Genomic DNA, 14894 nt, shown 5'->3' with positions numbered 1-14894 from the left:
CGACTGAAGGCTGATGATTGTGAACTTATTAGTGTTTTATCTCTCAGTCAAAGTGCAGAAACGATGCTTGAGTATCAGTCAGTGATAAAAGCTCACTGATAATCACCATCAGTTACAGGGACATTCGCTTATTGCTTCCCTCTTTTATTGTACTAATATTGAACTAAATCTACAAAGACAATATAATACTGTATCCTAACCTGGTGAGACGTGACAAACATGCGTGACATTCTGTCGATCAGTCAAATCTTATAGTACTTCACAAATAAATATTAAACATCAAATGTTCTGATTGGCTGTGATAGTAAAATATATGTGGAGGAAATCTGAGGTCTATTTCTGCAGCAGTGCTCTTTACTAAAGATATACACATTCAATATTCCTAAAAATGAATCCAGCAATTTCAGACAGATATTCACCTCATTAAAGTGAACATCCTGCATCCCCACATCTTCCATCATCGACGCTTCTTCATCAATGTTTGGTGTGACCACTCTGAACGCTGAACAGCCCTGTTTAAACATGCCTACACAAACACACAAAAAACACTTCACATCTGGAAACACAGACGGTTTCCTGAAGCACTTCAAAATCAGCCAATATAACAGTCTAAAGAAACGGTGATCATTGCTGTCCTGCTGATTAAGCCTTAATTCTTAGAAGTGCAGCAAAACGTGAGTGATAACTTATATCAGCAGGGGCTTTATCAGACAGAGAGAAAAACGAGAGATATGATGAAAAGAAACAAGACTGATATGGGAATCTTTCATATACTACTAATCATTAAGAGTAATTACACGTGTGTCCTTGGATTTAAAACTAACGGAAGTATTCTCAGCCATTATAGACCAGACAGCAGGATCTCCAAAAGTAATAATTGACGAGATCTTGTGCCACGAGATTAAAATGTGATGAGATTTCTTATCGAGGTGATAAATCTCGTGATATTGCCATGATGGGAGTGTGAGGGTGAAATTAGGATAGAATATGCCACCGTTACGTTTACATTACACCTCCACTGACGTTTTGCTTTTTATAGAAATAAAAACCATTTAATTCAGTTGAACACCATTATTTTCATGCATGCAAATATCTCCCAATTTGTTGCACAACAGAGCCTAAAAGGGTCTGATAAATGTCCCTACTCACACAGTACGCACGATCGAGAAAGTAAAACACAAGCGCGCATTCAAACGAGATGTCAATACCGCGCATTTTGAAAGCGGCTCCCTGATGCATGCAAATATCTCCCAATATGAAAGCTATCTTAGGCTGGGCTGTGTAGTTGTAACCATCTCTCAGCTCTGTATCATGATTGAAGAAAAATCTGGTCTCTATTTGCACTTTAAGTACTTTGATTATGGTTGCACTTATTATTTTATTCATTTGTATTTATCCTGTTTTTATTTCTATGGTCAATTTGTGGAAAGGAGTTCAGTTAGGAGGTCAAAAGTTGTAGAAGCTCATAAATCATGTACAGTTCAAAGGTCTGAAGAGACTCATGAAATCATATGAAAGGGGTAATATGATATTTTTTAATGTTTTCCTTTGGTGTTTAATGCATCTGTTTGTGCATGTTTAAGATCTGCAAAGTTACAAAGCTCATAGTTTCCCACAAAGGGATTTGTTCTATCTAGCAGAGAACGCTGATCCAGACCTGCCTAAAACGCCCAGATATTAGTTCCTCAAACATGTCACAAAGTGAAATATTAGCAAAATGCCGCCCAAAGGCATATGCAAAAAGAGAAGATGAGGCTTCAGTGAATTGTAGTGTTGTCACTGTGTGTTTGCATGCGAAAACAAAACCCCTTTGTTTGGCCTTCCGAAAATGGAAGGAATAAGGAATCTGTGTGTCTAACCTTTCCTCCTCAGGTACTCGGCCACCAGCGCTGCAACATGCACATAACACATGGCTGCCTGCAGAGAACCAAACCAGACAACATGAGCTCCACAGTATGTTACGCATGCATGAAGATGTGTGTGTGTGTGTGTGTGTACCTCAGAGAGGTCTCCATTCTTCACATGGATACGGGCCATGCTGTCCAGCCAGGTCTTGCGGAGCTCAGGTGTGCTGGCGTAAGACTTGGCCAGACTGTACTGAAGGTCCACCAGCATCTCCGGGTCTCTCTCGTGCTCCTTCATCTGAGCCGTGGCCATCAGAACGGTCCGGATCTTCTTTGTCAGGTCTTTCACATCCGACGGGAATGCTGTGCTCTACAGGAGAATGAAGGAGACGGGTGACGACTGTGTGTAACTGTCACAGTCTGCGTAGAACTTAAAGAGAACCTACTATACTCTTTTTTACAAAGTCTTGATGTTGTTTTGGGCTCTACTAGAACAGGTTTTCCTGCTTGAATGTTGATTATTTTCCTCATATTCTCCATTGTTGCAGCTCCTCTCTTCCCAGTCTGTCAGTAACGCTCTGTTTACTTCCTGTCTCTATGAAGCCCCTCCTTCTGAAAAGCTCAGAGTGCTCTGATTGGTCGGCTGGATCAGTGTGTTGTGATTGGTCAAGCGCTTTGAGCGAGTTTGGGAAATGTCCCGCCCCTTACCATAACCACCAGTTTCAACACACTACTAACTAACTCAACCAGGCCCCGCCCCTTTATTCTGTGTATGAATTATTTAAATGAGGAATATTGTGAAGAAAACTCAAGACTACAATGGAGGAGTTTCAGGGAGTTCAGAAACACTGACACTGATATAGAGAAGAACTCCTGCTTTGGATCTTCTAAAAAAAACAATGTGAATACTTTTGGATCCACTGTAAACTACATCACTTCCTCCATAATCGGCTCTGTGTCTGATCTAGTGTTTGTGTATGAGTGCATTTGAATGTAACTAACTTTGATGGTTTTGTCACTGTTGGCACAGTTGTTGATGACTGACAGCGACTGCTGGAACCTCGTCCCTCCTATTCCGATGACATCAGCGATCAGCTGACTGACGCCAATCACCACCTGAGGAATCACAAATCACACAGTTATGACAACATCACATGCTGCTTCAAAAGACTGGATGAAATGATCCAGACACATTCGTCCACTGTGATGTCAGGGTCACACGATGAACGTGGCGTTACTCCACCTGCAGGTGCGTGCGGACGAAGGATTTGCGTCCGGTGTAGTCGAAGTTGCTCTTCATGAGGAAGTAGAGCAGATGAGCCGCGTCGCTGCGGATGGAGCTCAGTTTGGAGTTACAGCACTTCAGAATCTCGTAGCAGAAGGACGCGCACATATCCGCACGGCCCTCGAAGAACGTACACGGGAACTGGACACAAACATCACACATCACAGACAGGAAAACACTTTCAACACTTATTTATTGGATTTAATTGTGTCATACAGGTCTGAAAGGACATGAAGGGTGAGTAAATGATGGCAGAATCTTCATTTTTTTATGAATTGTCCATCTATGCACTTATTCTACTGCCGTGCGTCACACTCACCTTGTAGATGAAGGTGCGAAGGGAAGTGAAGACCTGTTTGAGGGCCGTCTCTGATTGGTTAATTTGTAAGAAGCAGAGATGAACCTGGAACACTTTCTTCATGAGGGGATTGTGACCGTGATCCAAACTTAGCTGAGTCTGAGCACACACACACACACACACACACACACACACTGATGTCACAAGCAGCACTCGAGAAGGCAGGTGATGATGATGGTGATGATGATGGTTGATGTCTGACCTTAAACCCCATGATGAAGATGCTCAGTGTGTCCAGAACTGTTAGACAAACTTCTGTAGCAATGTTTCCTTCCAACAGAGACTGATTCAACACATCAGCGTCTGAATGACTGTAAGCTACACAGAATAATGCTAATTAAAGTGATTTGTTATAAAAACAAATAACTGTGAATGTAATTAAACAAATGAGAATGTTTAAGATGTTTTAAGGCTGTCAATAGATTTAACGCAGTTAACCCAGTAAAACCTGACATACGAAATAATAGTTAGATAAAATGCATATAAATGCATCAAATGATATAAATATCAGTCATCACTCTATATCTGCCAATAATATGTCTTAGTAAGATAATATTTAAATGCTTAGTTTTTATAATCAAAGCTCTGTAGTTTTAAAACATACACCGATCAGGCATAACATTATGACCACCTTCCTAATATTGTGTTGGTCCCTCTTTTGCTGCCAAAACAGCCCTGACCCGTCGAGGCATGGACTCCTCTAGACCCCTGAAGGTGTGCTGTGGTATCTGCACCAAGATGTTAGCAGCAGATCCTTTAAGTCCTGTAAGTTGCGAGGTGGAGCCTCCATGGATCGGACTTGTTTGTTCAGCACATCCCACAGATGCTCGATTGGATTGAGATCTGGGGAATTTGGAGGCCAAGTCAACACCTCAAACTCTTTGTTGTGCTCCTCAAACCATTCCTGAACCATTTTTCCTTTGTGTCAGGAGCATTTTCCGGCTGAAAGAGGCCACAGCCACCAGGGAATACCGTTTCCATGAAAGGGTGTACATGGTCTGCAACAAAGTATGTGTCCATGTAACATCCACAAGGATGGCAGGACCCAAGATTTCCCAGCAGAACATTGCCCAAAGCATCACACTGCCTCCGCCGGCTTGCCTTCTTCCCATAGTGCATCCTGGTGCCATGTGTTCCCCAGGTAAGTGACGCACCCGGCCATCCACGAGGTGTAAAAGAAAACGTGATTCATCAGACCAGGCCACCTTCTTCCATTGCTCCGTGGTCCAGTTCTGATGCTCACAGGCTCTTTCGGCAGTGGACAGGGGTCAGCATGGACTCCCTGACTGGTCTATGCAGCTCCATACGCAACAAACTGTGATGTACTGTGTATTCTGACACCTTTCTATCAGAACCAGCATTAATTTCTTGAGCAATTTGAGCTACAGTAGCTCGTCTGTTGGATCGGACCACACGGGCCAGCCTTCACTCCCCATGTGCATCAATGAACCTCGGCCGCCCATGACCCTGTCACCGGTTCACCACTGTTCCTTCCTTGGAGCACTTTTGATAGACACTGACCACTGCAGACCGGGAACACCCCACAAGAGATGCAGTTTTGGAGTTTATGCTCTGATCCAGTCGTCTAGCCATCTCAAAAACCTGTCAGTGCTCATAATGTTATGCCTGATTGGTGTATTTATATATATCTCAGTCATCACTCTGTATCTGCCAATAATATGTCTTAGTGAGATATTTAATACTCATGATTTTTCTAATGAATGGGTATGTGTTCATCTTGAAATATTACTAACAATATTAAAGTGATTCTTAAGTTTATTTGATAAAAATCAGTGCAGATTTGACAGCAGAAAGACACACGAAGAACAAGCTGAAGGACGTTTGTACACTGCTAAAAAAATAAAGGAACACTTTTTAATCAGAGAATAGCATCAAGTCAGTTAAACTCCTCTGATATTGATCTGGTCAGTTCAGTAGCAGAGAGTGTTGTTGATCAGTTTCAGCTGAATGAAATTAACAACAGGTGCACTAGATGGGCAACAATGAGACGACCCCAAAACAGGAATGATTTTACAGGTGGAGGCCACTGACATTTTTTTACCTCATCGTCTTTTCTGACTGTTTTTCACTAGTTTTGCAATTGGCTATGGTCGGTGTCACTACTGGTAGCATGAGGCGATACCTGGACCCTACAGAGGTTGCACAGGCAGTCCAACTCCTCCAGGACGGCACATCAGTACGTGCCATTGCCAGAAAGTTGTCTGTGTCTCCCAGCACAGACTCAAGAGCCTGGAGGAGATTCCAGGAGACAATTCCAGGCAGTTAATCTGGGAGAGCTGGACAGGGCCATAGAAGGTCCATCAGCAGGACCGGTGTCTGCTCCTTTGTGCAAGGAGGAACAGGATGAGCACTGCCAGAGCCCTACTAAATGACCTCCAGCAGGCCACTGGTGTGAATGTCTCTGACCAAACAATCATTAACAGACTTCATGAGGGTGACCTGAGGGTCTGACGTCCTCTAGTGGGCCCTGTGCTCACTGCCCGGCACCGTGGAGCTCGATTTTCCATTGAACACCAGAATTGGCAGATCCCCACTGGTGCCCTGGGCTTTTCACAGATGAGAGCAGTTTCTGGAGAAGCCGTGGAGAACATTATGCTGCCTGTAACATCGTTCAGCATGACCGGTTTGGTGGTGGGTCAGTGATGGTCTGGGGAGGCATATCCATGGAGGGACGCACAGACCTCTACAGGCTAGACAATGGCACCCTGACTGCCATTAGGTATCGGGATGAAATCCTTGGACCCATTATCAGACCCTACGCTGGTGCAGTGGGTCCTGGGTTCCTCCTGGTGCACGACAATGCCCAGCCTCATGTAGGCAGTTTCTGGAGGATAAAGGAATTGGTACCACTGAATGGCCCCCACGCTCGCCTGACTTAAATCCAACAGAACACCTCTGGGACATTATGTTTCGGTCCATCCGACGCCAGCAGGTTGCACCTCAGACTGTCCAGGAGCTCAGTGATGCCCTGGTCCAGATCTGGGAGGAAATACCCCAGGACACCATCCGTCGTCTCATTAGGAGCATGTCCCGATGTTGCATACAAGCATGTGGGGGTCATACAAACTACTGAGTACCATTTTGAGTTGCTGCAATGAAATTTCAGCAAAATGGACTAGCCTGCTGCATCATTTTTCACTTTGATTTTCGGAGTGTCTTTGAATTCAGTCCTCTGTAGGTTGATCATTTTCATTTCCATCAAACAATGTGGCATCCTTTTGTTCCTAACACATTATCCAGTCCATATAAGTATAGATATTTTTCCCCATTGAGATCTGATGTGTTTTCAAAGTGTTCCTTTAATTTTTTGAGCAATTACACTAAAAGACTTTTACTTGATAAAGTTCATACTATTAATCAGATGACAGAAGGACTGTAGGAGATTGGGTAGCACTTTAGTATAGGGAACACATATAAACTATGAACTATGACTTTTCCCTCAATAAACTCCTAATTTACTGCTTATTAATAGTTAGTAAGGTTGTTGAGTTTAGGTATTGGGTACAATTAAGAATGTAGAATATGATCATGCAGAATAAGGCATTAATATGTGCTGAATAAGTACTAATAAACAGCCAATATTCTAGTAATATACATGGCTAAAAAGCAACTAGTTAAAAGACCCTAAAATAAAGTGTTACTGGAGATGGTGTGTGACAGGTTTATCAGCAAAGCTTTGATCATGTTGATCATTTAAAGGCCTTTAAATTTTGTGCATCAGATATGATACAGAAGGCTTTATAGGGTTGATCTCAAATTAATCTCAAAATTTGAATTCACTGATATTTACATATTCTGTAAATTCCATTAAATTTGTGTTAAATAACTTTAACCAGTTTCATTTGATCTCATAAATGAAGTCAATTTTGTCCATGTTAAATGTTAAAATACAAGGAATCGTATTTTATTCAAATATAAAAGAGAGCTGAAGATGAAATGAACAGATGAAGTTTGTGTGTGTGAATGCGTGTGTGAGCGTGAGAATGTGTGTTCATGTGTGTCTCACTGTGGTTGTAGGTGTAGGAGTTGTCCAGACTGTTGAGCTGCTGCAGTCTCATGTGTAAGGCTCCTGTCCTGCTGCGGGACACAGGGAGAGTCTGAGAGCGGCGCTCGTGAGCCACCGGCCCGGATCCTGATCCCTCCAGAGTCCTGATGACAGAGCCCAAATCAAACATGAACTTCAGAAACTAAATAAACACTCACTGACAACAATAACACTTCTGTAGAAGGTAAAAGAGAGCATCTTCTGTTTGAAGATTTTGTATTACATCACACAACAGTGTATGAATTCATGACACATTGATTCAGCACAACTCATTCATCCCGATACAAGAACTTCAGCACCACTGAACATCACTGTGGGCACCAGGATCTTCTCACTGCACAATGCCATACAGTAGATATTGGATGCTGTTAAATCCAAAATGATTGATTTGGTCTCATGAGATCAGAGTATGGTCTATATTTTGTTAATATGGGGCTTGGGAAAGGTTAACGGAGATTCTTTGGCTGCAGTAGGAAGTTTCAGTGTGGACAACAACAACGCTTTTCACTTCCGCACGTTCAGTCTTACTGTGTGAGATGAAAGTGTCACTCTTCTCACAGTTTTGCTTGGCATTTCTTCTCCTCTTCTCTTAACAAAACATCATTCATCATGAAATGAAGGGGTTAAAGTAAGGCCTGAGTGTTTCAGAGAGTTTCTTTTGCTATATTTTCACACTTAAAACATTGCTTTGGTAGTACTCTTGTACCATGGTCCGCTTTTGTGCAAAGAAAAAAGTCTCCTGACAGTTCTCTCCCAAGAGCTTCCATTGTTGTCAGACATTAAGTCTGGGAATGATTCAGTGGGCTTGATAACACTTTTAGACATTACCTGACAATGTGTCTCTTCCCCATGTATCTGAACTGATGAAGACACACTCTGAAAAAAGATGAGAAAAGAATGATGAGACTGGTGTGTGTGTGTGTGTGTGTGTGTGTGTGTGTGTGTGTGTGTGTGTGTGTGTGTGTGTGTGTGTGTGTGTGTGTGTGCAGCACTTACTCTAGCAGACTGAAGAAGTTCATCAGGTCTGTTGGTGAAGCTTTATTCCAGTAGTTGAACAGAGCATCTAACACACGGCAAACACATTGATCAAACAACAGACATACTACAATACAGCTGAAGCAACTTCATATCATCTCAGTGTGTGTGTGTGTGTGTGTGTGTGTGTGTGTGTGTGTGTGTGTATGTACCTTCAGACATGCTCTTCAGCACGTGCAGGAAGCACATCAACATATTCTTCACTTCAGATTGGTCCAGTTTGTCGCATCGGAGTAAAGAAGAGCCCAGGACTCCAGCAGCGTGACACTGAGAGCGAGAACACAAGACATCAGAGCTCCACAGACACGACAGCACTGGACACTCAAGCCACGCTTCTCTGAGCTCTGTGCAACGTATTAAACATTTCACCAATGTCATTCAGTTTAATTCTAGTACAAACCCGATTTCAAAAAAGTTGGGACACTGTACAAATTGTGAATAAAAAAGGAATGCAATCATTTACAAATCTCATAAACTTATATTTTATTCACAATAGAATATAGATAACATATCAAATGTTGAAAGTGAGACATTTTGAAATGTCATGCCAAATATTGGCTCATTTATGAGAGCTACACATTCCAAAAAAGTTGGGACAGGTAGCAATAAGAGGCCGGAAAAGTTAAATGTACATATAAGGAACAGCTGGAGGACCAATTTGCAACTTATTAGGTCAATTGGCAACATGATTGGGTATAAAAAGAGCCTCTCAGAGTGGCAGTGTCTCTCAGAAGTCAAGATGGGCAGAGGATCACCAATTCCCCCAATGCTGCGGCCAAAAATAGTGGAGCAATATCAGAAAGGAGTTTCTCAGAGAAAAATTGCCAAGAGTTTGAAGTTATCATCATCTACAGTGCACAATATCATCCAAAGATTCAGAGTATCTGGAACAATCTCTGTGTGTAAGGGTCAAGGCCGGAAAACCATACTGGATGCCCGTGATCTTCGGGCCCTTAGACGGCACTGCATCACATACAGGAATGCTACTGTAATGGAAATCACAACATGGGCTCAGGAATACTTCCAGAAAACATTGTCGGTGAACACAATCCACCGTGCCATTCGCCGTTGCCGGCTAAAACTCTATAGGTCAAAAAAGAAGCCATATCTAAACATGATCCAGAAGCGCAGGCGTTTTCTCTGGGCCAAGGCTCATTTAATGGACTGTGGCAAAGTGGAAAACTGTTCTGTGGTCAGATTAATCAAAATTTGAAGCTCTTTTTGGAAAACTGGGACGCCATGTCATCCGGACTAAAGAGGACAAGGACAACCCAAGCTGTTATCAGCGCTCAGTTCAGAAGCCTGCATCTCTGATGGTATGGGGTCGCATGAGTGCGTGTGGCATGGGCAGCTTACACATCTGGAAAGGCACCATCAATGCTGAAAGGTATATCCAAGTTCTAGAACAACATATGCTCCCATCCAGACGTTGTCTTGTCAGACGTGTATTCTGAATAAAATATTGAAACTTCCACATCATTGCATTCCTTTTTTATTCACGATTTGTACAGTGTCCCAACTTTTTTGGAATCGGGTTTGTATTATTTATATACCGTTATAGCATTTATTACTATTTTGGATTAGTGTAATGTGATTTTGTCATTTTTATTAGTATTAAGTTAATTTTCAATGCACAATTTAAAAGGTTTAGTTTTGATTAACACACTCACACAAACATGACCAGAAACAAAGTGTCACAATAGTTTTTGTCTTTATTTTGAACAGTATATCTATTGTTTTACCATTTCAAACCTAACAAACATATTTTTATTTTTAAATTTTTTTATATATCATTTTTTTTGTTTGCGAGGTGTTTGTGCAATCTCTTTTCAAATCAAACTGAATTTGGTTTGATCTACTGCAAAAAAAAAAAAAAAAAAAGTGTGGCTTAAGTGTCCAGAGATTTTTTGGGGCAACTGTAAATACTCACACACACATCCTCATTCACTCACATCCACACTCTCACACATGACACACACTCACACACACACACACACACACACACACACACACACACACACACACACACTAAAGACCATGATACAGAAGCAGTAATGCACTGTGTGAGCAGGAATAGCTCTTTCTCTATAGGACGTCACAGACAGGGAGGAGAGCAGCTCTACACACACACACACACACACACTGGTCTATGTGCTAATGCATCTACCACAGCACAGCTCTGGCCAGAACATCTCCCATGATCCTGCCAGCAGGTCGGCAGTGAGACCGCAGGCGGTGGAAACAGCATTATTCACTTCATTTATCATGAGGCTACAGACATGGAGACTGAAGGACTGTTTCTGGACTAATTTAAAGGCAAGCAAAGACAAGATCATCAAAGATCATGTCACAGCATTCCTCCAGTCAGCATATTTACTGACTCAGCTTCCTGTGACTGGAAGCGCCTCTGTGGATTTAGGCAGAAGATCCGCCCTGTTTCTCCATTCAAACACTGATGTGCTGAACCTGGTCACCCAACAGATCAACGAACAGAGCTATTTTTTCCAGCGTAGCCCCCCTCCACCCTAATACAAGGCACCACGGTCCCCACCACTTTTTAAGACAAAATGATTTTTCTTTATGACCATTTAGTCTTTTCCAATCATATCCACATTTTTTGTGTATGTGTTCACACAGCCAGAGCCACAAAAATCACCAAGCTTTGTGCCAGTCACTGTCCTGTGGCTGAGGAGCGGAGGATCAGTGAAGCCACACGCACACACTGGGACAGTGCAGGGTGAGAGGTCAAATGTGAGCGGTACTAGCAGGGGTCAGAGGTCAGAAGCGATGTAATACTTGTGTAGGGTGTGTGTGTTGGTCAGACGGTGTCGACAGCAGAGAGAAGTCCATGGTCTGACGTTTGAGACGTGCGGAGAGCGGCGTCTCCTCTGAGTCAGTAAAGAAACGCAGAACGCTGGCGGAGTGACGGCGCGTGAACCCGTCCCGCTGAGAGCCGCCACAGCAGGAGACACACAACCACAGGTTAGCACACACACACACACACACACACACACACACACACACACACACACACACACACACACACACCCTACACACACACACTACACACATAAATGCAAAACACTGTAACGGTTCATCAGATATACTGTACTCAATCAGGTCATGTGAGCGGTACCTTGTCTAGAGGGTGTGGCTTGTCGATGCTGCGCTCTGATAGGCCGTTTCCAGAGTCCATGCTGATGAGGGAGCCCCGTGAGTCAGTGTGTCGAACAGAGCTGACGCCGGGAGTGTGAGGAGAGACTGACACACACACACACACACACACATCAATACACTGGACGCAGTCAGTCATCACACTACAATGGTCTGATGCAATTATTTTAACCATGTAAAGCCTGACATTATCAAAATAATAATTGTTTGAAATGGAACAGTTTATTGAACTTTTATAATAAAGAATATTTTAAAAATGTATATTTTTGTGTACAAAATATGAAAAAGGTTTGCATGTGCTTCATGTTGAGTGTCATATTTGATAGATCGGGATTTTGTGTCTCGTATAGTTTGATATAGTGAGAATCTGAAGCTCAGACTCAAGGAGGAAAAACAGCTCAGTTTTATTCAGAGACTCAAACTGAGCAAAAATATGCAATTTGGGTTCAGATGCTGATATTTATATGGTCAAATATCTTCTCGTAATGTAAATCAATGAGATGCTTATAACAGTATAGTGACTAATCATAAAATGCTTATAAAAGTCAGTCTTCACTCTACATCTGCCAATAATACGTCTTAATAAGATGATAATTAATGTTTAGTTTTATGATCAAAGCTCTATAGTTTTAAAACATATAATGCAGTACAATGATGATTGACAGATGAACAAATAAACCTTCCTCAAAAGCCTGATGATCATATTTGAGATTTTTCTAATAAACGATAATCAAGTGAACCTGAGTCGCTTCAGTCCAGTAAGTGTTCATCTTGAAATATTACTAACAATATCACAGTGATTCTTACATTTACTTTATATTATACTAATAGGCTTTTACTTGATAAAAGAGTCTAAACTGTCAATCAGACGACAGAAGGACTGTAGGAGATTTATCAGTAAAGTTTTGATCATGTTGATCATTTATCAAACACTGTATATACCGTAGGCTTTATAGGGTTATTTTCCAGTACGTTTGGTTGTGATTGTCATGTTGCACAGCATTTTCAGTGTTCAGTGAGGACAATCAAACTAATCGTTTCTGTAAACTGTCGCTGGTTAAGACACAGTGTGAACGCAGAGGGTCTCACCTGTTCCTGAAATCACTCCGAGCACCTCTTTATGCAGACTGCCGTCCACCGGACTGACCATGTTTTTAGTAGGTGTCGTCATCACATGATCATCACGGCCATTCTGAAGCAATAAAAGAGAAATCAGTATGAAGATCAAGCACTGACCTGCTAATCTGTATTCAGTTCACTCACTGTACAGCAATGCATATCTTTTTGTAAGCATGTTAGTATATGTTCAGACCTTGTTTCTTTCTCTAAGAATTACATTAGCAAAAGTGAGGGCTGAATAGAAATATACACTTCCTGACAAATATTGATTCTAAGATCCTTTTTCAATGGATATGTGATGTTTGAAGTTGGTTAGATTGTACTGCATTTATTTATCATAAATACAGTAATATTGTGAAATATTATTATGATGTAAAACAACTGTTTTCTATGTGAATATATAGTAAAATGAATTTTCAGCATCATTACTCCAGTCTTCAGTGTCACATGATCCTTCAGAAATCATTCTAATATGATGATTTGATGCTCAAGAAACATCTCTGATTATTATCAGTGTTGGAAACAGTTGTGCTGCTTCATATTTCTGTAGAAACTGTGATACATTTTATTTTTCAGGATTCTTTGATGAATAGAAATTTCAAACGAACAGCATTTATTTGAAATAGAAATCTTTGGTAAACATTATTAATGTCTTTACTGTCACATCTGATCAATATAATGTGTCCATGCTGAATAAAAGTATTCATTCCTTTCAGAAAAAAAAAAAAAAAATTTACAGTGTCATTGTTACATATGTTACATGAAGTTACTATAGTAATAACTATAAATGATGCATAATTACAGGCAACTAACCCTAACCCGAACCCTATAGTAAGTACATGTAGTTACTTAAAGGGTAGTTCACCCAAAAATGAAAATAATGTCATTAATTACTCACCCTCATGTCGTTCCACACCCGTAAGACCTTCATTCATCTTCGGAACACAAATTAAGATATTTTAGTTGAAATCCGATGGCTCTGTGAGGCCTTCATAGGGAGCAATGACATTTCCTCTCTCAAGATCCATTAATGTACTAAAAACATATTTAAATCAGTTCATGTGAGTACAGTGGTTCAATATTAATATTATAAAGCAACGAGAATATTTTTGGTGCGGCGAAAAAACAAAATAACGACTTATATAGTGATGGTCGATTTCAAAACACTGCTTCAGGAAGCATCGGAGCGTTATGAATCAGCGGTTCGGAGTGCCAAAGTCACATGATTTCAGCAGTTTGGCGGTTTGACACGTGATCCGAATCATGATTCGACACGCTGATTCATTTGTGCTCCGAAGCTTCCTGAAGCAGTGTTTTGAAATCGGCCATCACTAAAGAAGTCGTTATTTTGTTTTTTTGCTGCACCAAAAGTATTCTCGTCGCTTTATAATATTAATATTGAACCACTGTACTCACATGACCTGATTTAAATATGTTTTTAGTACCTTAATGGATCTTGACAGAGGAAGTGACATTGCTCCCTATGGAGGCCTCACCAAAGTCCCTTTGAGACAAGTCATTTGACTCGGCGGCCATCTTTGAAACGCCTCTCGGGCATCCTGGGCATCATGCAATCTCTTTGAATGGGGAAACATCAAATTCTCCAAAACTGTTCGCCAACCTTACGATTAAATTTCATATTTGAAATCACCAATGAAATCTAACAACAACCGGCTCATAAATTTAGTTTCTAAACGCTCGAATCATGACAAAAAAAAACTGTATTTTTCAGGCTGGATCAAGCTAATGCGCAAACGCAGACCTAAATGCGTGTCTCTTCAGAGGTTTCTATAGAAACCGGTGATTCTAACGGCCGCTGAAGTGACACGATGACTTTACCAGTCGGCGATTGGCTCTTATTTAGAAGGCGGGACTTATTCCGCCATATTGCGCGTTACACTTTCTCCCATTCAAAACAATACGAGTGACACGTCTTGTGTTATTCTATAGTCTTTGGCCTCACTGAGCCATCGGATTTATCTTAATTTGTGTTCTGAAGATTAACGAAGGTCT

The 14894-nt window shown here is 41.3% G+C and overlaps 1 protein-coding gene across 7 annotated transcripts in view; it reads right to left on the bottom strand.

Moving 5' to 3' along the window:
* Positions 1–14894, bottom strand: part of zmp:0000001200 (dedicator of cytokinesis protein 9) — a 115513-nt gene that overhangs the window by 12098 nt on the left and 88521 nt on the right. For all 7 annotated transcript variants that reach the window (XM_048192705.1, XM_048192703.1, XM_048192704.1 and 4 more), the window contains exons 33-45: positions 12852–12954; positions 11725–11849; positions 8741–8855; positions 8550–8616; positions 8382–8429; positions 7515–7657; positions 3690–3805; positions 3449–3586; positions 3088–3270; positions 2847–2960; positions 1999–2214; positions 1860–1917; positions 420–526 (exon numbers count right to left, since the gene is read on the bottom strand). In XM_048192705.1, coding sequence (XP_048048662.1) covers positions 420–526; positions 1860–1917; positions 1999–2214; positions 2847–2960; positions 3088–3270; positions 3449–3586; positions 3690–3805; positions 7515–7657; positions 8382–8429; positions 8550–8616; positions 8741–8855; positions 11725–11849; positions 12852–12954 — 1533 coding nt within the window. The remainder of the gene's footprint in view (positions 1–419; positions 527–1859; positions 1918–1998; positions 2215–2846; positions 2961–3087; positions 3271–3448; positions 3587–3689; positions 3806–7514; positions 7658–8381; positions 8430–8549; positions 8617–8740; positions 8856–11724; positions 11850–12851; positions 12955–14894) is intronic.

Source organism: Megalobrama amblycephala, linkage group LG6 (assembly GCF_018812025.1).
Source record: "Megalobrama amblycephala isolate DHTTF-2021 linkage group LG6, ASM1881202v1, whole genome shotgun sequence".
NCBI classification, from domain to species: domain Eukaryota; kingdom Metazoa; phylum Chordata; class Actinopteri; order Cypriniformes; family Xenocyprididae; genus Megalobrama; species Megalobrama amblycephala.
This window is presented reverse-complemented; position numbering and strand designations above follow the sequence as displayed.